The sequence below is a fragment of the Tachypleus tridentatus genome, chromosome 11 (assembly GCF_004210375.1).
Source record: "Tachypleus tridentatus isolate NWPU-2018 chromosome 11, ASM421037v1, whole genome shotgun sequence".
NCBI lineage: Eukaryota > Metazoa > Arthropoda > Merostomata > Xiphosura > Limulidae > Tachypleus > Tachypleus tridentatus.
In genome coordinates, this window is record NC_134835.1 from 69,291,092 (window position 1) to 69,315,710 (window position 24,619).

General features: G+C 33.9%; 1 protein-coding gene across 9 annotated transcripts in view; it reads right to left on the minus strand.

Annotated features, from left to right (window-relative positions):
- The window catches only part of LOC143232394 (guanine nucleotide exchange factor DBS), a 151,335-nt gene that overhangs the window by 93,491 nt on the left and 33,225 nt on the right, over nucleotides 1–24,619 (minus strand). The window contains exons 1-2 of one of the 9 annotated variants that reach the window (XM_076467780.1): nucleotides 8,645–8,948; nucleotides 5,833–6,006 (exon numbers count right to left, since the gene is read on the minus strand). The exons of 7 other annotated variants lie outside the window; for them this stretch is intronic. In XM_076467780.1, the coding sequence (XP_076323895.1) occupies nucleotides 5,833–5,851 (19 nt within the window). In that variant the 5' untranslated portion in view covers nucleotides 5,852–6,006; nucleotides 8,645–8,948. Of the gene's footprint in view, nucleotides 1–5,832; nucleotides 6,007–8,644; nucleotides 8,949–24,619 lie in introns of those variants that run through there. One more of the 9 variants, XM_076467781.1, reaches the window with a different exon arrangement.

The window sequence follows — 24,619 nt, forward strand, 5'->3', positions numbered from 1 at the left end:
AAATTATTCAGTGCAAGCCAAGTATCAACTAATATTGTACATTATACAACCCTAATCCAGCAGAGTGTATAAAAACAAAAATAAAGAAAGAAAATTTTAAAGGTTTCACATAAATGTCCACGTCAAGTTAAGAAAATCAACGTTTTTTTTTTAAATAAAAATATTATATTGGTCAAACCATACTTGCAACTTATATCACTTTACAAAACTGAAAAAAATAATACACTTTCAAATACACTAGACATGGTTTACTCTTTATAAATTTTTTCCCGTTAGATATTTGTGGCGTAGAATGCAAGCAAAAATAATGTATAGCTTAGGCCATCTTTTGTCATGCTTCAGAGACCACGTTAGATATCATGGGTATCTGCCACAAACTTACAGGAAATATAGGAGTTTTTAGGCTAATTACAGGAAATATAGGATCATGAAAGTATTTTTACAGGAATTACAGGACACCTCATAAACCTGTACCATATAGAATAAAAGGTTTGATTTGGATTTTGCGCAAAAGGACTATCTCTGCTTGTTTATTTGTTTTTTGTATTTCGCGCAAAACTACACGACAATTATCTGCGCTAACTCTCCCTAATTTAGCAGTGTAAGACTAGAGGGAAGGCAGCTAGTCATCACCACTCACCGGCAACTCTTGGGCTACTCTTTTACCAACGTATAGTGGGATTGACCGTAACATTATAACGCCCCAACGGCTTAAAGGGCGAGCATGTTTGGTGCGATGGGGATTTGAACCCATCAACCTCAGATTACAAGTTGAGCGCCTTAATCACCTGGTCATGCCGGGCCAAACTGTAAGATAAGTATACCATGTTTATATAGTAATGAAATCGATACAAAGAGAGATAGATAAAAAGAAATTAATAAACCTACCGCCAGAAATATATTCTATGGATATCAAGAGTTTCTTGTTCAAAAGTTACAGGCACAACCTTCGGCCATTATAAAATTTATTAAAAAGAAAACTTCAGTGCCCTATAAATGTCAGCACACAACCGCATTAACGAGTAATGTTACCCTTAAAATTTGCATTAATTCACTGTGTATTAAGCGTTACAGTTTTCTAATATTTTTCTACACTACTCAAGAAATAGAACGTTCGAAAAGCGTATATATGTCTCCAAAAATAAAGTAATGATTTGATATCAGAATGAAAAAGAACAGTTATCACGGTGATTGATTCTCAGTTAAGCTCCTGAAAACCAAGAAAGAAATTTCTCTGTGGCTTATTACAGATAAAAAATAAAATTAAGCAGAAAGACAGATAAAGGTGTGACATTTTATCGTTATTAATCATGTGGAAATACCCAAGCAGTACGATTTCGGTTTTCAGCTTAAGATGTTTTTGTTTATCTGCTTTTGAATTTCGCGCAAAGCTACACGAAGGCTATCTGCGCTAGCCGTCCCTAATTTAGCAGTGTAAGACTAGAGGGAAGGCAGCTAGTCATCACCACCCACCGCCAACTCTTAGATTACTCTTTTGCCAACGAATAGTGAGATTGACCTAACGTTCTAGCTCCCCCACGGCTAAAAGGGCGAAAAGGTTTGGTGTGAAGGGGAGTTGAACCCGCGACCTCAGATTACAAGTCGCTCGCCCTATCCACCTGGCCATTCTAGGCCCAGCTGAAGATTTTTCCACACTGAGTTAATATTACATACATAAAACTAGAACCGTATGAAGTGTCAGCTTCTTCACGTAGCACAGTTTTTAAGTTGGAGATATGTTTATCGAAAGAAGAAATACAGATTTAACATTAACTCAAACAGTTCTATTTTTATACGAGTTTAGTGTCTAGTAGTTTGTCAATACTGACAAAAACTGATGACATTTCAAAATACTTATAAGTTGTTCTTTTTTAACATAAAGTAAATTTCGCAAAGTTTTAAAATGTCTTATGAAATCATAACAGAGGTATAAATGTATTTTAAAACCATCAGCGTTTTTGTTTTTTCTTTGTACAGCTTCAAGTGACTGACTGTACAGAGTCAAGTAATCCAAACAACTGTTCATGTTCAGAAATCGTTTTCTGTTTACAGTAAGACATCTCTTCTTATCCTTTCACCCAACATAAAGAAATAGAAAGACAAGAAACTTTAAATGTCTCGTACAACACTTAACATATATCAAATTGTAGGTATGTCTTACATAATAGCAACATACACAAGACTTAACATTTAATTATACAAGTCGATGGTGTTCATACAACTTCAAAACTACCAGACAGTCGGGATCATGTGAAAAAGTATTTTAACAGTGAATCCAAGACTTTCAAATAAAACACATGTAATAAAGACGAAACGTCGTGAAAAACTGATTTTTAATTTAAATGGTTTATAAGTATTAAAGCTGTATTTAAATATAACCCACAAGTGGCACAGCGATAAGTCTGCGAACACCCACTGCTAAAAACCGGATTTCGGTACCCGTGGTGGGCAAAGCTCATGGTGTAGTTTTGTGCTTAACTTCAAACAAACAAATATATGTATATATTGTATGATTGTTTGTTGTGAAACCTATCCCAAAAATAATCTTCTAACCCGTTAAACTGTGAACTACTTTTGAAATAGCGTTGTAACGTTTTCTTCGGCGGGTTTTATTTGATTATCTGGTTAAAAATAATGCAAGGCCCACTTAATAAAAGGACAATATTTTATCTATTCTAATACAGCTTCTACAAGTCACCAGGTGAAAGACCTAACTCACAAATAAAACTACAGTCATATGTTAAATTTATTTACGTATCTACAACACTAAATTCAAAACTGGTTAAAATACTTGCTAATCATGTATATTTATATTCGAACTTTTTTAAAATACTTATGTTTTACTAGTGACCTTTCGGCCCTATTACTCAGTACATTGTTGCCCAACGAAGGCTCAAGTGGGAGAGCCAAAAGATCGCAAGTAAAAAAAAAAAAACAAAGTTCAATTTCAAACGCAGAGAAAAGTCCATTATTAATTCTACATACATTACGAATCTTAAAAAACATTCACTAACTAAGTAGTCGATCAATTACTGTGACAAATTACCAACTCTCTGGTGTTTTAATATTATAATGACACTTTATTTAAAATCTAGACACTCGTAAAATTTTTTGACGTTACATATCATCACTAAGCCTTGCAAAAACATTCCGTAGCAAACACAAAAAGTCAAAACTAAAATATTAGGAATATAATTAACTAATCCACCTCAATACTCGAATAACACAACAGTTCGTTTGTTTGTTTTGAATTTTGTGCAAAGCTACACGAGGACTGTCTGCACTAGCTGTCCCTAATTTAACAGTGTAAGACAGCTAGTCATCAACACCCACCGCCAACTCTTGGGCTACTCTTTTACCAATGAATAGTGAGACTGATCAACACAATAACGCCACAACCTTCAGATTCGAGCCCTATAAACTTCCGGCCATGCCGGACCAAATAACATCAACTTAACATTCTATTATTAACATTCTATAAAAAGTAATAAATGTACTCTTTAATATAAAAAATGTTTATGTTTATACATCTAATAAAATCTGACATTACAAATTTTAAATGATCTCTTGTATTTACTGCCACTTGCTATCTTGTGATTGGAGGAGTTCTCTTCAGGCATATAGTTAACGGAATAAATTAGTAGCTCAATCCTTAGTAGTGCATTGAAAGTGTTTTCTCTTGGAATCACAGACTTTTTATTTTTTGGTAAAATGTTATATGAAATTAGGCAACTGGTTATTTTCCTGTCAATATCAATAACGAGGGATGATCCTTGGTTTGGACCACTTTTCTTTTGGATTATCTGCTGTTCAACTTTAGGTCAGCTGTCTTCATTTCCCTGTGCATCTGTCTTTACTGCCACTTGAAATTAAAACTCTGGTGCAATAATTATCATATAGCGTGTGAGAATTTCCTGCTCGCAGATTGTGAAATTATTTGAGACTGTTTGTATGTTTTTGGTTTTGAATTTCACTCGAGGGCTACCTGCGCTAGCCGTCCCTAATTTAGCAGTGTAAAACTAGAGGGAAAGAAGTTAGTCATCACCATCCACCGCCAACTCTTGGGCTACTCTTTTACCAACGAGTAGTGGGATTGATCGTCACATTATAACGCCCCCACGACTGAAAGGGCGAGAATGTTTGGTGCGACCGAGATAAGAATCCGCGACCCTCGGATTACGAGTCGAACGCCTTAACACGCTTGGCCATGCCAGACCCCTTATTTGAGACCAGTCTCATCTCATAAATATGTTTATGTATGAAATCAGTTCCCAATACGCACTTTCTCGATGTGAATTAATCCAACATGTTGTGTAGAGAAGTTTCCCACAGTGAAGGTGCCCTCCAACTTTCCTGTCGCCGTAACTTTACGTCCACTGACCTTAACATTAATCACCTTCCTTGAACTGTGGAGTCAGTTTCTCACATTTCTTTAACAAATCAGGTCAAACAATTATAGAAAATTGTAGAAAAACACACTGTATACCTTCACATCAATAAACTCACAGACTTGTAGATTCATTTTCTTATTTCTACTAGGGTGGATAAGAGTTTTCTCATCCTCAAGATATCTAATGTTCGTAATCTCCACAATTTTATTATGCTCTTACACTTTGGAAGTAATTCCTGCCGATACAGCTTTTTACATCACAGTTGAAATAAGTTTTGTTTTGTAGTTTACTTCCTCCATCCTGAGTAAACAGCACTTTAATTAGAAGCTTTCGTCTGCAGTTCCTAACAATATGCTTTTCGGTGTAGTTTCCTTTTTTCCATTCGTGGTTAACAGTAATCTAATGAACCGTTTGAGATCTTTTAGACCTTCATTAAACAGAGCTGATTTTTTTCTAATATATGACCTGATATGTTCAGAATTCCTTGATTGTTTAATCACTTGTTTATCTACAGCTTTAACTGATTAAAAATTCATTACCAACTGGACAATTTCCTTTTATGATATTCACCTACTTCATTTTAGCATAACTTGTATGTCCTTATCTGTTATGGCATCTATGGATTTGTCATGTGCCAAAGAATTAATTATTTTGCGTAAAATATCCGGATAAACCTTTCCACATCCCCTGACAGTTTGGTTTAGGTCTTGTTCTTCCTCCTCACTCTGTTCCTAAGTTTTACTTGGGAGTTTCTTCAAAATATGTTTAATAAGGCAGTCACTAGTGCCTGATAGCTGATATAGCTTCCAGCTGGAAGGTTTATTAATGTTGTTAAAGCTAGTACTTTTACGTGAGTAGCAAGATTAATAGCTTGTTGTTCATTGTTCCTTTTATCTATTTTAGAAATAATTTCGAACTGGACTTCAAATGCTTCCCATGGTGCCTTTCCATTATAATTTGTTAGTTTCTCAAAGGGAAGATGCTCTTCAACTGATTAACAAATTCTGAAACTGGGTGAGGTAAGGGGCTAGTCCAAGAAGGCCTTACAGTCATGGGTAGCATAGCAACAGCAGTAGCAAACATAGAACAGATAATAGGGTTTGAGGGTGGAATTCTTAAACAGAATTGAAAAAGAGTGTAGCTGGTTTGGTGCTTGCATCTACCAGCTCAGTTTGAAGATATTTTATTCTGGTGTTAATGTTATTTTGTACTTCCTCTTTTTTTTACTTCTTTGACTTCCTTTTGTACTTAAGTGTTGTTGTTATAGACATACTGTATTTCATATACATATTTTTTTCATTATTCCATTTTTGCTATTATACTTCTTCTGCACGTCAATAATAGCTTTTATAATATTGTCTTAATTAAGATCTATTCTCAATTATAATTTAAATCTTAAATCTCTTTCTTATAACACTTCTCTTAAATTTCTCTATTCTACCTCTTGATCCTCTGTTCATTTATTATAATTATCCGTCTCTTCCTTCTTAGTTTTCTGTAACCTTTTACAATCTTCTGTTTCTCTCTTCTTGATCCCATTTCAATTTTTGTAACTTTCTTCTGGACTTTTATTACGTATTTTTTCTGCTTGTTCTTCTTTCTACTATTTCACCACCTTGAAATTTAAATCATATTTTGTTTTTACAAAATAATCCCACTCCTTATACAAGTTATAAAAGTATCTATAATTGAGTGTGTTTGTTTTATTATTCGGTAAAAATAATGCATCCCAGTTTAGTTAAAGAAAATGAAAGTATTTATTTTATTATACAATACGTTATACAAGTTTACCGACTAATAGGCCTAACTTGCAAATATAATTAAACAGTCACTAACTCGTTAAGTTGGTATTTGTATCTACCGCAAGAAAAAAACAACAACACTGTTCAGTAATTGATAAACAACACTAACTGGTTTTGGCTTGAATTTCACACAAAACTATACGAGGGCTATCTGCGTTGGCTGTCTTCCCTAATTTAGCAGTAAAAGAATAGAGGGAAGGTAGCTAGCCTTCACCACCCACCGCCAACTCATGGGCTACAGTCTAGCCAACTCCTTTACTGAGTGAATAACCAACTCACTGGTATTTATATATCACTGAAATACTTCCCCTCATGTTTCTAGAAACTTCAAAACGTTACATGAAATCTAGACACTCGGGAAATGTTTAAGTCACATGAAAATTTAATTTAGTTTTGATCCAAACTACACAACATATTATCTCTTTGCTATTAATTTAAAAACAGACAACTTTATAATTTAAGTAAGATTTTTCACAAAGTCAAAATGTTCTTAGCACAAGCATGCTACAACTCGTTCTTCTCTCATAATTTTTGTTTGTCTTTCTATAGTGGATTAAATGTGTACTTTATTATGATGGAGTCTGCTACGTATACGTTCAAAACTCCAAAACTCGGAAGCTACCGCACCTATCCTCACCATTCATAACTGGGTAATGTTTTTGCAACTAGGCAGTATTTTTATAGCTGAGAAATAAATAAAACAATTTAAATTTCCACAAAAATGATGTTTCAGATTTAACCAATACAAATGACAAAAATGGAGTAAGTTTCAAATACAAAACAATCAAAAACAAACTTGAAAATTAGTTGTTTTTCTTAAGTGAAGATCTCATGAGTGTTGCAACAGAAAAGTAAAGTCCTTTCATTAATAACTGTGTCTGCGAAGAAATACTTCAATAAAATCTATTTTGTGGTGTAAAGCTGTAATGATAGCTCATTCTAAATTAAAATTTCAATAAAATCCTTTTTTTTTAATGGATGGTGACCATTACTGAATTTCAAATATGAGTACCTTGTTGTATAATTGACAGACAATTCCAGAAAAGATCGCAATAACTAGCAGTTATACCTGCCCGAAGGGCCAGTATTTCTGTAAGTATAAATAACAGGACAGTGATATTGCTTAACTCAACATGTTATATTAGAACTTTTCTACGAACGTATACGTTTGGCGCAAGTTCTCAGGTTAATGCTCATAAACTTTTCAACTTTGCTGTGTTTGTTTTTTAATTTTTCGCAAAGCTACACTAGGGCTATCTGCGCTAGCCGTCCCTAATTTAGCAGTGTAAAAACTAGAGGGAAAGAAGTTAGTCATCACCACCCACGGCCAACTCTTCAACTACTCTTTTACCAACGAATAGTGGGATTGGTTGTGACATTATAACGCCCCCACGACTGAAAGGGCGAGCATGTTTGGTGGAATGGTGATTCAAAATCGCGATCCTTAGATTGCAAGTCGAGCGCCTTAACCACCCGGCCATGCCGGGCACTTTGCCATGTAATTTCACGGGTGTTTAAAATATTATTTCACTCAGGAGTCCCAAAATACCCACTTGCCACCGGACAATGAGACTATCTCTAACCGTGCCTGAAAAGACTAAGGTTAAAATTATAATACATACGGATTGGCTTCAGAAAAATATATATGTGTGTGTGTGTATATATATTGTTTAAAAATTCAAATCATTTATTTCTAGATTATACATTCAATTAAATCGCTCAGACTTTGGCAAATAAAAATGAACTTAACGTAAGTTATCCTTGGAATTCGATGGGATTTATTATGTATTTAATTTATTTCTTTGGAGAGGAAAAGTCTCTAAAATGGTTCAGCAGTAAGTCTGAAGGATTATAACGCTGAAAACTGGGTTTTAATATCTGTAGTGGGCACAATACAGATAGCTCATTGTACAGCTTTCTGTTTAACTATAAATACAAAACATTCGGAAAACATTTCTATGAAATTATTTATTTCGTTCAATTACTTATGTCTCATAAAACTATTAATTATATGCTAAAAACTGACATAACACTCTTTGAAAAAATCGATTATATGATTTTTTAAAATTCTGTTTACTATGAAATACAACAAACAAAATACTAAAAGCACAAAGTGTATTTTTAAGTAAATGTTGAAAGTATACTTATGCAAATAATTATCGATAACATCACCATTCCAGCGTAAAACAAGCTAAGTAGCATTTAGGTTTATGCTTGTGCGTAGTGTCATATATACTATTTGCATCAAATAGACTTTGCTTCAAATAAGGCTTTCTGCCTTAAAACTTTTAAAAGAGATAAATATTATTGCTTACGAGCAATTGTTGATTTTAAAATTTTTAAAAATTATAAATTTCTAAACATGATTAACTAACATAGCTTGATACTTTAAATTAGTGAAAGACAAAAAATACATAGTAATACATGAATCGAAAGCATTTGGTAACTTACATGAGGAGCAGGTAAAACTAGGCCTAGGTAGCCGCGGTTCAAGTCAATACTCAGGTGCGATTACAAGACCAACTGACGTACATGTACCAGATCTACATTCCAAATTCACATTATATTTTTCTTTAAAAAAAAAACAGATACACCAAATACACCGAAACGACGTATTAACAGAACTACCGGGATAAAACGAATACTCCACACCTCCTCAGCATTTCACTTGTAGATTTCGACACTTACAAACAACATACATACACATACATAAGAAACTATGTACATAGACTGAGGGCGCTGTTATCGGAAGCAAACCAGGTGTCACACTATATGTAATCAGCGTGGCACAGCAGGTGAGTCAAAATTTAATATGGTGAGTAACCGCCAACTATAGTCACCATACATATGACAAAGTACAAAACGTTATATTCCTCTCTTCGAGTATACGAACAGTGAAGGAAATACATCTTCTTGTAAGTTATAATAATTTTAAAAATCTGCCCTGAGTAATTCTATTAAAACATTTATAAAATATACAGTATATACTTTTTAAAATATTTATATCCGCTATACGTCACGCTTCGCGACGTCCATTTTAGTATTTGGAAAGAAAACCGTGTTTACAATAATATATTCACGCGGTTTAACTGTGCACAAAATATGCTTCATTTGACACATTAATGTTTTCAGATCTTAAGTAATCTATATTTTGAAGATTTAACTTAAAACCTGTTTCTAGTTTTATTAAAATGTTATTTATGTGTATATTTCTTTGTTTTTCGCTTGAATTTTTGCTAAATGCTACTTGAGGGCTGGCTCTCTACGCTAGCCGTCTCTAATTTTAAAGCGATAGGCTATAAGGAAGGAAACTATCCAACACCACCCACCGCCAACTCTTGGGCTATCCTTTTACCAAAAAATATGTTTTGTTTAAGCAATTAATAATTGATTATAATTAGAGCAGGTATATATCACAATCTAGTATCTTAGTGTTATGGTTTTGTTTAACTACACGTTTAGAATAAATTAAAAGTGTATCATTTATTAGATATCACCACAGCGTGCAACACGGTATAGTGTAATTTAAACACTCATATCTTAGCGATAAGACGTGATATAGCTGATTTCTTTTCGACAAAGAAACTTTGTGACACCTACTCCATCAGTTGATGAAAACAGAAGAAACAATTAGCTGTAACTTTAAAATGGATGTGAATTGATAAAAAAAAATGCACACAGAAGAAAGGTAATGTGATATTTTTGAACAATAATAATAAAAGAAGTGAGGAACTTTGCGGACATATACACGTCAACATGTTCCAGTTCACTCAGCCTATTTATGGTACTCCATCCAGCTGAACTTTGGTTTGTTTGTTGTTAAGCGCAAAGCTACAAAATAAATCATTTGTGCGTTGCCCATCATGGGTATTGAAACTTTATTTTTTTGCGTTATAACCCTTTAAACTTATCCTTGAACCACTGGGGACCTGGACTTTGGAGAATTAGCTAGTTACAGAATTCGAGAAAAAAATATTGTCACAGCTGGCTGGACCTTTAAAGTCTGAACGTGGTGCAATTAATTTACTTTTTATGTTAGTTAATTGACAGATGGCAAAAGAGAGAGATAATTTGAAATATTCGTTCTGCCACTCCCACCAGAATGGAATCTCCTTAAAATTGACGTACTATGTAAAGCAGCGAATGTATAATTTCTGTTCACTGCGTGACTTAGAAAAAGCAGTGAATAACGAACATTATCAAAACATTCATATCTATGCGGAACATTCTGCACATCCTGTTTTTTTGTACTATATGAATGTTTAAATAGGCATTGATTTTAACACTTCATATTATGAAATACCACGAGCTGTCACCTCAATGGAGGAGAGAATATGTAGCAGGTTTGTCAGCGATATGCGTTACCTTTGACTTAATAATAATAAAGAGATTTACCTACCATTGCTTATGCAATATTTTATAAACGCACAATATATTTTTATCTGTTTTTCTTATTTATAGTTTTAACGCGATAAGATTTGTAGAACATGATATAAACATATAATATTATCACAAGAATAAGTATATATTTAAATGCATTTTCAACTTACAGTTTATAGTTAGAAATATTTGGCGTTAAGTACGCTGTGACCACTAGTTCGATAATTTTCAAGCAGAACACAGAAAAATTATTTTTGAATATTACTATGAAAACTAACGGTATGGCAGAAGAGGCATGTGTGAGCTTATGTAAAATCGAAGGTGAAAGACATTCCATTAATGAACGTCGTATGTTAAGATGGTAACAGTACCTAAAATAAGAGGTATAATTACTTATATAAAGATGTAAATAGATGGAAAGTGTGTGGAAATAAAGAGATGTTCAATAATGTTTATGCCTATGGGGTTATCTGTTTTAATTATTAAGTATTCTGCCATTTTGCTTGTGTTAGGTTCCTGTTTTAATATGAGATATTATGTTCGGAAAATGTATGGTGATTGGATTGCATATAGTAATTTACGTGTGAGGCGGTTTTTTGGTGTTCTTTTATTCGCGTGTTTAATTTTTTACCTGCACAGAAAACGAAACAATTATTACAGCGTATCGTGTATATGCCTCCTGGTTGTACAAGTTCGTCATATAGGTTTCTTACTATTTTTTGTTTTGGAGAATAACACAAACCCTTAAGGATATTTATGTTGTATTTGTGTGCTAATCGTTCCCACGTTTCTTTAAGGGGAATGTTTAGGTTATCATGGAATGAAGTTGCACCACTAATTACCTTATTAGGTTGTTTTTGTGTGTATTTAAGTAGTGTTGGGTTCATTAGGATCGTTTGTTTGTTTTTGAGTTTCACGCAAAGATACACAAGGGCTATCTGCGCTAGCCGTCCCTAATTTAGTTGTGTAAGACTAGTCACCACCACCCACCGCCAACTCTGGTGCTACTTTTTTGCCAATGAATAGTAGGAATGACTGTCATATTATAACACCCCCACAGCTAAAAGAAGGAGAAAATTTGATGTGACGGGGATTCGAACCCGTGATCTTTAGATTACGAGTCGATCGCCCCTAACCACTTGGCCATGTCGAGCCTGTTGATTCGGATTATAACTCACTTTGTTATGAAACTGGCTTCTTATTTTGTGAACTGTTCTAACGAAAAACTTGTTAGGGACATTAAAATATTTGTATTTAATTAGTGTTTGAGTTTCGAAGTATTTTTATGTGTATTCTGACATGTCGTATAGGCATATGGTTTGTTTTAATTGTTAAATATCGAAGGTTTTTCTTTTTAACCAATGTCATACAATAGGCTATCTGGGGTCTGTTCACTCCATAGAATCGAGCCCCGAATATTAGCATTGTAATTCCGGAAGGTTCCCACTAATTCACCAGGAACCTACACTAAAAAAAAAAAATTCAAGTAATACAATAAAAGTTTCCAAACTGAATGCTGATATGACTAAGAAATAGCTGATGTACGAAAGATTGTTTGTTTGTTTTTGAATTTTGCGCAAAGCTACTCAAGGGCTATCTGCGCTAGTCGTCCCTAATTTAGCGGTGTAAGACTGAAGGGGAGGCAGCAAATTATCACCACCCATCGCCAACCCTTGGACTACTCTTTTACCAGCGAATAGTGGGATTGACCGTCACTTTACAACGCCCTCACGGCTGAAAGGGCGATCGCGTTTGGTGCTACGGGGATTCGAACCTGCGACTCTGAGATTACGAGTCGAACACCTTAACCCATGCACGAAAGAGAGGAGCCGGCGTAGATTCTTAATTATAAGGTATTTCTTGCACCACCAAAAAATAAAAGAGAATTTACCGTTAGATAAAAATGCCCATAGGTGTAATGACTTGTTACAGAAAACTCTATATTAACGCTAAAATTATATAAAAGTCTAAAAGCCTTCAAATGTGCTAGATATTATTTTTTGCATGCTTGGACATTCTATCACTCAAAGTAAGTGACCGATGAATTCTGAATTTAGTATGTATTTACAATTTCGTGATTAGATCTTTCTTTTTGCGTAAAAGTGATGGTAAAGAGAAGTCAGGGCTAACTGACATTAAAAATCACAAACGTTTGTTTAATTATATACACTTCAGCTACACTTATAACGAATATTCTTATTAGATCTTCATAAAAACATCCTGAGTAAAACAAACATTGCACGTATCCATTTATCTAAAATTCTCTAAATCCTCCACTGAACATTTTCTCAAAAAGTTCCCCTGAAGACACAAGTATTCATAAGATGTTAATTTTAGATTTCGTCCAATAAAAATTATTACCGGCGAGTAACATCCAATGAACAAGATAATGAGGAGAAACTGGATTTGAAACTATTTCAGTCAGTTTTTATTGAAAGTTTCCCTTAAAAAAACTGAAATATATTTATGAAAAAAAAACATGAGAAAACTTGGATTTAATTCTACCTTAACCTTTTTTGTACTTGATGCTATATGGAGATTATTAAATGAATTAAGGGCCAAATTAACTGTTAAAAACTATATTTAAACTCACCTACTCCTCCCTCTATCAAAGAGGCTAACCAGGACGACTGAGCTCTATCAAAACCCATCTCATAGTAAGAATCTATATTTCAACTGAACCCTTGTTGCTAGGTGTTTGGACGAGCAAGTTCTACCAGACACCAAGTTTATTTACACAAATCTAGTTTTAAAAGTAATTGAATATTTTTTAAGTTGAAACCCTCTCCTCCTTTGAGAGACAAACTACTGGAGTGCTGGTTAGAAGGACAGTATTAAAACCCAGTTCAATCCTTAACCTCCGTCCTAGGTGTTCCCGTAAGACCAGTAAAATCTATGACAGGCAAATTTGGTTACAAAAAACAGAAGATTATCTCTCTTTTCATATCGAGCTTACTGTTAGCGACTTAATGCCAGCCTTTTCCACCAGGGTTTAATCTCTATCAAGCAAAGTTTATTGTTGTGTTCATTACATCCAAATCAGGGTAAACTTGAGTTTGTGTACTGCGAACTTTCAGACGAAAAATTAACAGTGACAGCTTAGTGATGTAAAATGTAGACCAGCTTTTATCAGGTGTTTTAAAATAATTAATATATGAAATATACTTTTATATAAAAATAAGTGCACGTGTGTTTCTTATAGCAAAGCCACATATGGGTATCTGCTGAATCCACCGAGAGGATACGAACCCCTGATTTTAACGTTGTAAATCCAAATACTTACCGTTGTTCCAGCGAGAGACAAAAATAAGTGCTTAGTTTTATGTTTCACAATAATAAAAATATTTATAAATAATAGCTTTAGCTCATATTTGTTACTTGAATTACGTTTCTTAGCAAAATTATCGTTTTTTTCTTTGCTTTCTTTCTGAATAAGAAAAAAATATCACTTTATTTCAGTCATGGTAAGTGAAAATAATTTTATGAAATTACAAACTTATTTTGTGTTTCATGGAACGAATATGTAGGACTGGGTCTTTCCGGTGCTGACAGATACGTATACAAAGACATTTTGTAATAAACCAGAATAATCTACTTGTATGTGAACAAGAAAATTATTTATACAAATAAATTGCTGTTTTTATTCTTTTTTGCAATCATTATTTTTAATCATCGCAACGTACTGTCCTCCGTTGCATATATATAGTCATATTACAGGAAATGTTATGCAGCTAGATATACTCTTGGTGATCTTTGCTGTGGTATCCATACAACAGATTTTAAAGACATAAGTCGTTTGTTTCTGAACGTCTTTAATATGGCGACACCTGTTGAGTATTATAGTTATTATATTATACGGGTTATTGCGTTTTCTGGAGAGATGCCAAAACCATACAAGCAATTAATAACTGCAATTTTCCTTTCTCCATGATAAAAAATGAACAAACAAAAACTCTCGAAAACGTTTAAAATTATTTAAAGTTTTCCTGTTTTTCAACTACATTGAGATCGTGCGATCTGTTTGGGTTATAATCTAATGCCTATATATATAAATTATATAAAATAAACTTTTAAGTATAATATATATATGTATAATACAATTATACTTTCAGTATTAAAGTTAATTCGTTGGCAGGTACTTCTCTCTAGTCTTACACTGCTAAATTAGGGACGGCTAGCGCAGATAGCCCTCGTGTAGCTTTGCGCGAAATAAAAAAACAACAACAAAACACTCACACTCGAAGCAAACTGGGAAATAAAACATAAATCAAATGCAAGGTATTAATTTAAAATAAACATTAAAATTAAAAGTACCTGCCATGTAAAACATGTTTATAATCCATGCGTCGTTTTCAATCTGAACTGGGGTTCCGATACAAATACGTGAAACGTTGTTATTAAACCATTTTGATTTAGTCTAAGAAAATAATGTCGCATATATATATTTATGTAATTATATTGAGGCTATGTTTATAATGTAAAGTTACGAAATGAATACAGTCTTTCAAAAGATACGACTTTTTTTTAATGGAAAACTTGAAAGTATTGTTCTCTCCCTTCCTAAAAATAAACATCCATCCTCAAAATTAAAAATAAAAAGTCTTGGACAACTATTGTATATCAGATGCTTCTATAAACATATATAATGATACGAATTGAGCACTACCTATTGTGTTGTGATCTATTAAGTTATCATGTGGGGATAAAAGTGCAGCTGGTGGCAATTTGCGGTTCTTAAATAACAGTTGATATGAGAGACGAAACCTGGTGGTCGAAATTTAGTAATGAGTTTCACGTTATGGTGGCTTTTTTTTTTCAAATGGAGGACTAGTTGTGTTTTTTGTTTTTTTTCAATACGGCGTGAAATGAAAGCATTTACATCAAGTGCCATAGTGAATAAATGACAGCAAATAATCAAGACTTGCCTAAAATGACGCCTGTCACTTTTTTTACTCCGTGTTCACAATTTAAAAAATTATGGTTAAAAATAAACGGCTTTTACAGACACTGCATCACTTGGAATTTTTTTTATATACATTCGCTTATTAAATACCTGACAGTTTGAAAACACAAACGCGTATTTAAGATTCAGTTGCCAAACATAAAAATACGTGGCAAAGATATCAAATGAAGTTAACTAATTCAAAGATCCCGCTGGGGGTTCAGCTGAGGCCAGGCATGGTCAAGCGTGTTAAAGCGTGCGACTCGTAATCTGAGGGTCGCGGATTCGCATCCCGGTCGCGCCAAACATGCTCGCCCTTTCAGCCGTGGGGGCGTTATAATGTGACGGTCAATCCCACTATTCGTTGGTAAAAGAGTAGCCCAAGAGTTGGCGGTGGGTGGTGATGACTAGCTGCCTTACTCCTAGTCTTACACTGCTAAATTAAGGACGGCTAGCACAGATAGACCTCGAGTAACTTTGTGCGAAATTCCAAAACAAACAAACAAATGGTTCAGCTGTAAACGTGAGAGCTTATAACATTAAAATCTGGTGCTTGATTTCTGCGATGGTCACAACTCAGATAGCATATTGTGCTTTATAACAAATAACAAAATATACTGATTCTAGCTCCATTAAACGATAATTTTAAAAACAAAGTTGAAGCAAAAGTAAGAGGTCTACCAACTAAGATTGATGAATCTCTAAATGAAAACGCAATAAATCAATAACTATCCTAAACATGATGAAGAGAACTTCTGTCATAAAATAAGATATGCGATGAAGCTCGAGCATAATGGTATTGGCTTCTTATTTTTCGCCTCTGCACCATTAAACTTCACACTAAGGAATGAAAATATTCAGGTTTTCACATCGGTTCACTCAGTATTCTGAAAAATACCGGTATTACGGTTGCCATGACAACAACGTAATTGTTTTATTTGTTCTTGAATTTCGCGCAAAGCTACACGAGAGCTATCTGCACTAGCAGTCCTTAATTTAGCAGTGTAAAACTAGAGAGAAGCCAGCTAGTCATCACCGCCAACTCTTGGGCTACTCTTTTACCAACGAATAGTTGGATTGACCGTCACTTTTTAACGCCCCCACAGCTGAAAGAGCGAGCATGTTTGGTGCGTCGGAAATTCGAACCCGCGACCCTCCGATTACGAGTTGAGTGCCTTAACCCCCCTGACCATGCAAGGCCCCACAACATGAAAAGGTCCTGTCAATTTCACAATTAATAATAGTAATAGCGACCAAGACGTCTTGTATTCTGAAGACCAAAACAGTTCTGAAAATATGTACTGTTGGTATTCCTTTAAAGTAAAAAAATTAGTATTTACGCTGTTATTTTTTAAAATAACTAATTTTCATATTTCGCAGCAAGACGTTGTTACTGCAAAAACACTTTACTGTTTCATCCTATTATATCTACATCAAGAACAAAAAGAAGCTGGGTATATAAGATGTCAGGATTAATAACACGCAAGTTAGGCTACAATACTGTGAAATGACAATCTAACACTATAATTACATCAGAATGTATTAAACGTATGATAGGCCATAATACAGTGAAACCGCAACCTGGCACTATAATTTATTAAAGGATTTATTAAACGTAAAGTAAGACAAAATAGAGAGAGATCACAATCTCACGCTATAATAACGTGAGAATTTACTTTTAAAGTGGAATTATTATACACATAAGTATAAAACAGTAACTTGTAATTAGGAGTAGTAGCAATGCTACTTAGCTAGTTTAAATAAAAGTGTATCATAAAACATTTTATTTAAAACCTCAAATGACAAGTGAAGTAACAACCTTTTTATATAAAAGTGAATTACAAAGATTTATTTCATATTGAGACTATTCAAATATCTGCAATATATCCTGACCTGTGTTTCGAAAACAGGTGGCGTGTGGTTCATCGCAAAATTTTCTTCACACAGAATTTATTAGTGGCAAAAATAATACATCCTTCTTTTAACGCGTTGTTAAGTTTTAAAATTAGTTATGTTATGATAAAGTACCTACATTGCAAATTTTGATTATGTTCCAGTTCAACTCAATTTACTGCGCTAGTACAATCCTAGTGACTAATGCGCAAGATCCGTGGCGCCACAACAGAAATTGATAAATAACTCTGATGCTGTTTAATTTCTTCTACGTTTAGCTCTCACAATAACCTGACAAAACAGTTCAATTGAGGACACAGCAGGCAACAGAATATCTCAAGCAGAGTTATTGTCTCTCCTGCGTTTAACTGGCAATAAGTGCATGTGTTTGTTAAATCAAAATCACAGAATGCGGGAACTGATAAAAATCTCTGACAGTGTTAGTGCCTTCCCTGAAGTTTAACTCGTACGTAACTATACCAGTTCCATCGAGAAATACACTAATTGTACTGAGGACATTATCAGCATACATAAAAAAAAACTGAGAATGTTAAAAACGTTGTGGTGGTCAGTTACTTCACTTACGTTCACTGGTAGCACGAGGTAATAAAAAAGCCAGACTGCTAGTAGTTAGTTCCTTACGTATTCCAAATTGTTACTATTAGCCCGATAGTTCCACACTCTCTTCACTTAACCGATACAATACACAATTATATGAGTAGTTCCGTTCGAGAACATTGCAAGATAAGATCGATAATTTCAATTTTTACCATTTATTCTAAAAATATATAAATCATTGAAACTATTCCGTGTCATCAATACTGCTTGCAGTACTCTAACAATTAATTTAGATCATTGCATAATAGCAATCGTCCAATCCTTTTTTACCGACATCTCTATATGCACATTTCCAGCATAAAGTTTTCTGAAGATGGATAAAATACTAATCTTGACCAAGAACATTTCCACTGCCTTTTTGATTTACAAAGTTAATCGAATTCCCTCTTTTCAAGTATAATAATAATCAATTTTCCTTCTTAAGTAGCGGTTATAATGTGACTGTCAATCCCACTGTTCCTTAGTAAAAGAGTAGCCCAAGAATTGGTGGTGGGTAGTGATGATTAGCTGGCTTTCCTCTAGTCTTACACTGCTAAATTAGTACGGCTAGTGCAGAGAGTCTTCGTGTAGCTTTTCGCGAAATTCAAAAGCAAGCAAACAAACAATCTTTCTTAGGTAATTTTCTTTGAATTACTCAAAGTGACAACGTATGTGGACAACATAGTAATCCTTGAGAATCACGAGTACTTAATCTCCAACGTTCCTCCTTTTGATTAAATCAAAGTTCACTCAACAAGATTTGTTCATGCAAGTGTAAACAACGAAGTAATGTTGTTACTGATGGTACTTAAAAATTAACAGTGATAGCACAAAAACTGTGACACGTTCAAGCTTTGTGCGCTTATTAACGAAAGTGGAATGAAAGTAAGATGCAATTACATTGCATATGACAAGCGTTTATACAATTGTGGAACGTGTAGTGACATCTGGTTGTTCTTAACGATAAACTTTTAAAGATACTTCAAAACTGTCACAACTTTAAGAAACCATCTCCATCTTCAGACTCCATGTGTCAGGAAAACCAACTTCGTTAAACAGTGATTTTATTAAATCTTCATATATATTTTTTCCATTTCACAAGATGATGTATTATATACTTTCCCTTCACAACCGAACCATTTCACTACTTCTTCTACAAGTTAACTCTTCGCTGTATTTCTACTAAATGTTTTTATTGCATATAAACCACACTTGCTCATTCGATGCTGTGAATTTTAAATCAAACTGTAAATTTCTTTTTACACAAGTGATTGGTGAAATAACTCTACTTTTGAACATGTGATAAAACATTTAGTGTCCCATCAAAACATGGATAACCGTCGTTTTGTTCACGTGTTTTAAAATATAGCACTTTTATTCCCTCGGTCCACTTATCTTTTGATGCATGCACACAACACACGTACATAAGGATTGTTTTACAGTGCAAGGTTCGAAGGTAATTTAGAAAAACAGAATAAAACTGAACATTTGTAACAAAGAATTACTGTCTTAGATATACAGAATAAAAAGTTATAACAAAGATTTAATGTCGTAAATATATATAGTAAAAATTACGAGTTTGTAACAAAGACCTATTAGTTTTATATATACATAACAAAAACAGAATATTTGTAATAAAGGTCTATTATCTTAGGTGTACAGAGGGCAAATATTGAAGACAAAAATGTTACATTGAAAAATATAAACTATGTTTAATTTATTATATACATATAACATTAAAATGAACATTCTAGTATTGACATTTGCTTAACCAAAAAAAAAATCTTATAAATGCAAATATATATGTATAAATTTATTTACTCAGTGCTGAGAAGAACATTTGTTTGATATAAACCCAACAAAATGTGCGTTGAAAACAACAAATGCAAACAAAAATATTTGTATCTTAAGCATGTAAAGTTACACACAAACAATGTAATAATATTATAGGCCTAATAATACGGTATTTGTTTGTTTTGGAATTAAGCACAAAGATACACAACGGGCTATCTGTGCTCTGCCCACCATACGTATCGCAACGCTGTTTATAGCGGGGCGAGTCTGCAGACATACCACTGTGCCACTGGGGAGTAACGTCTTGCGATAAGTACAGTTAATTTTTACTAAATGTACTTGCGCAAAGTGCCTGAAAGCGTCCTGTTTTGAGAGTAAATAAAACTAAAATTAAGAGCAACAAATATTTTTATTTCTTCCTTTTGAAGTGTCTCCCAGTGGTACAGCGGTGTGTATGCAGACTCACAACACGAGAAACGGGATTTTAATAATCGTGGTGAGCAGAGCACAGATAGCCCATTTTGTATCTTTGTGCTTAATTCCAAAACAAACGAATACCTTATTATTAGGCCTATAATATTATTACATTGTTTGTATGTAACTTTACATGTGTAGGATACATATATTTCTGCTTGCATTTGTTGTTTTCAACACAAATTTTGTTGGGATTTTTATCAAACAAATGTTATTCTCAGAATTGAGTGAATAAGAGTTTTACGTATATTTACATTTATAAAATGTTTTATAGTTAAGCAAATGTCAAGAATAGAATGTTTGTTTTAGTGTTACTTTTATATAAGTTAAACATACTTTTTGTTTTTCAATATAATATTTTTGTTTTCAAAATTCTACCCTCTGTATACCTAATATATTAGACCTTTATTACAAATGCTCCTTTTTGTTCTGTATGTCAAAACCTGGCCCGGCATGGCCAGGTGTTTAAAGTCCTCGACTCGTAATCCGAGGGTCAGAGGTTCGAACCCCCGTCGCACCAAACATCCTCGCCTTTTCAGCTGTGGGAGCATTATAATGTAAAAGAGTAGCCCAAGACTTTGGCGGTGGGTGGTGACTAGCTATTTCCCTTTAGTCTTACACTACTAAATTAGTGACGGCTAGCTTTGTATGGAATTAAATAACAAAACAAATAACATCTAAAACATCAGGTTTTTATTACAAATTCGAAATTTTTACTCTATATATCTACGACATTAGCTGCCTTCCCTCTAGTGTTACACTGCCAAATTTGGGACGGGTAGCGCAGACATCCCTCTTGTAGCTTTGCGCAAAATTCAAAACAAACAAAGAGGTTCCTACTTCACAGCGTTCTGTCATGTGTTTAGGGTTTAGGTTTAGTTACTCTTTTCTGTTTTTTATCTCTGTTTTTATTTGTATTTATAAAGAATGATTATTAAAATATTATCTCTCTTGAATAGAGGTCCGACATGGCCAGATGGGTTAAGTAAGGCGTTCAACTCGTAATCGGAGGATCGCGAGATCGAATTCCCGTCGCGCCAAACATGCTCGTCCTTTCAGTTGCGAGTGCGTTATAACGTGACGGTCAATCCCACTATTCGTTGATAAATGAGTAGCCCAAGAGTTGGCGGTGATGACTAGCTGCCTTCCCTCTAATCTTATACTGCTAAATTAGGGACGGCTAGCGCAGATAGTCCTCAAGTAGTTTTGCGTGAAAAAAAAAAAATCTTGAATAATTTTAATATTTTAGTTTCACGTTTGAAACGGTAGTTTTACTTGTTTTTTAAAAGTTAAAATAGTTGATCAAACTAGAAGCTCTCTTTTTATGTTGTTTTCAGTATTTTTTATTTTCTATGTGGCTCTGTAGATCTTATGTTTTAATTCAAAGGTTTAAATTATAAGCGATCAAAATTAATTTAGCCCTAAAGATTAAAGAAACCATCTTCTTGAATTGAAAAGCTGGCCGTAGCCTAGTGGTTGGTGGGTCCATGATTTGCAACAATGGCGAATTTAAGGTTACGTGGATCCAGGGGCTATTAATTTTACATAGAATAAAATTATTAATGGGCGCCCCCATTAAGACTACGGATCTTGAGGCTGAGCCCCCTCTAACCCCCACTTAAATACGTCACTAATTCACATCCCGTTATCTCAAAACTAATCTTCGAACTTTGGAGTTGTGAGTGCATTATGAGAGCGGCATTTAAATTCCACTGTTTCGTTAGAGCAGTTCCAAAGTTGATGATGGATGATATTGACCAGCCGTCTTCCTTTTAGACTATGAGTTCAAAATTATGCAGCTTTGCGCAACTATCCAAAACAAATAGATATACTTTAAAAGGACAGGGACTTGTAAATAATAATAATATCAAGTCAGATTATTCCATATTGTTTATTCCACATTCCACCCGTTCAACTTCTGGGAAAGGTCAAGCGTGATTAGAGATTATCGCGATTCGTTTTCGCAAAAATTAGATCAATTTGAGGCCACGAGTGCGTTAAAAAAGTGACGGTCTAATCCCAATATTCGATCAGACTGTTTGTTAGTTGTCTTCAATCTTTTCTACAAGTTCTGAACGAGGGGCAGCCATCGGCAGATAACCCTTGTGTAGCTTTGCGCGAAATTCTGAAACAAACAAAAGTTTAATACATAAATTAACATAATATAAACCCGTTATTTGAATCGACAGTTCCATAAGTATAAAACCAACAACAAAAAACATTTACGAAGAATGGAATATAGTTGTTTTCGTAATTTATACACACGTCAAAAGATAAAGCACACGCTTTTATTAAGCTCCACTGGAAAACTAACAGAGTAAGCTTATTAACTTCTTTTCTTATAGAGCAATTAAAATTTCAATCATCTATCTTGTAGAAGGTAAAAATAATAAGTTCAAACATTATTAAATCTTGAACTAGTTTTCTAATTATTTTCGTAGCATTTTGGGAATAGATTAATTTGTAAACGTAATTATGTAAAATTTAAATTTTCTAGAATAAATTGGAGAAACTTTTAAGCTGCGGTGCTCTATTATTTTTCATTATCCTTATTTAAAGAATCATGCATACCTGATTCACGAACTATTGTTTTAACATTCAAACTTAAAAAAAGTTTTGTTATAGATTATAGACCAATTTTCAAAGCTAAAACACCGGAAATATTGTAACTCTGCTCTCACAGATTGAATTAAATATCTATTATGTATATTATTTTCCCATCGAACATTTATAGTTATGCAGTTTACAAAAACGATTCAGGTTTGACGTTTTAAAATAAATGCTATAAATATTTACTACATACAGAAACTTCACAGTGGAGTCAATGTTAGTTGTTTAGTTGCAGAATGTTGATGCGTGTTGGAAAGTAGCAAATAAAGAGAAAAAAAAATCTCACCACAACAAGTGAACCGAGTGAATTTAAACATTTACTATTAACAAGTAAAACTGACGAATGAATATTAGTTGTTACCATGGTTAGTAGTCTAATAGTAATTATACAAAACAATTAAGTAATTAGTACTTCAACTTGTTTATTACATGAGCTACGAAAGCGTGCGTTTGTTTTTTATAGCAAAGCTACATCGGGCTATCTGCTGAGCCCACCGAGGAGAAGCGAATCCCTGATTTTAGCGTTGTAAATCCGTAGACTGTACTAACGGGGGGCGCTATGAAAGCGCTTTACAGTAAAAAAAATCTCGTATGTACATTTAAGAAATGCTGTTTTGAAAACGGTTACAATCATGTAAATTAGTTTGATGACTTATGTTTTGGTTTCATTAAATCATGTAGTAAAAATAATTACTCTCGTGATAATAAGTTACTCATTAAAAACAAAAAAACATCAATAGAGTTATAGACAATGAATGCTTAGTTCAGATGACGTGGGTATATACAAGTACTTACAATACATAATGTGTTTATTACCACGTAACAAATTTCAACAGTGCCTTCCCAAATCCAAAATTATCTGGTCATTTCCGACCTCAGTTAGTTGCTCTATCGCAGGCACGGCGAGAAAAAGAACTAAATATGTGCCAGCAAGGAGGAGATTAATTGGACGCCATTAAGATATTGACGCCCGACCTGGAATTTCAGATCGTTGCACTCTATTGTTGTTAATAGGCAATATCTTTGTCGTCATCAGGCGAGAAAACTATAGAAACCAGAGGTGTTAAAATATTCAGCACAGTAAAGCTATATTTCCGTGAAAATATGTTGACGGTTGACAGACAATTATACACGAAGACAAAAAGACAGCGAGTGTTTTTTGTCAACATCGCAATATAACACCAGTGAAGTAGAAAAATTGCTTTTAAGCTTAAAAAAGCGCATGGTTGAACACGGAATTTTTAATTAACATTATTAAACATACGAGGGAGTATGCTTCACTTGTTTACACACACTTATTTTTCAAGTTTAGTATGTGTCCACAACAAATGTATTCCTCATGGTTATATTTACGAAAAAAGCAACGGGCCTATAAAATGGAAGTAATTATACACAAGTATTTTGTTTTGTGGCACCAAAAGTCAAGATGAATGCAGCATCCTTGCTAGGGGCCATGTATACAGACAGACACTAAATGTATCTTAAATCATAATGTATAGTATCCTCAGTTAAAGTCATGTAGATAGAGAGACACAAAAAGTATCTGAAGTTATGATATACAATATCCGTGCTTGGTGGCACTATATACAGAGATATGAAGTGTTAATGTAAATTTTTGTCTTTCTACGTGGAAGAGCTTTTGTTGTTTTGGCGCAAAGCTACACAGTAAGCTGCATACAATCTGTCCACCGTGGCAATGGAATTCTGAATTTTTGGGTTGCAAGTCCCTAAACTTA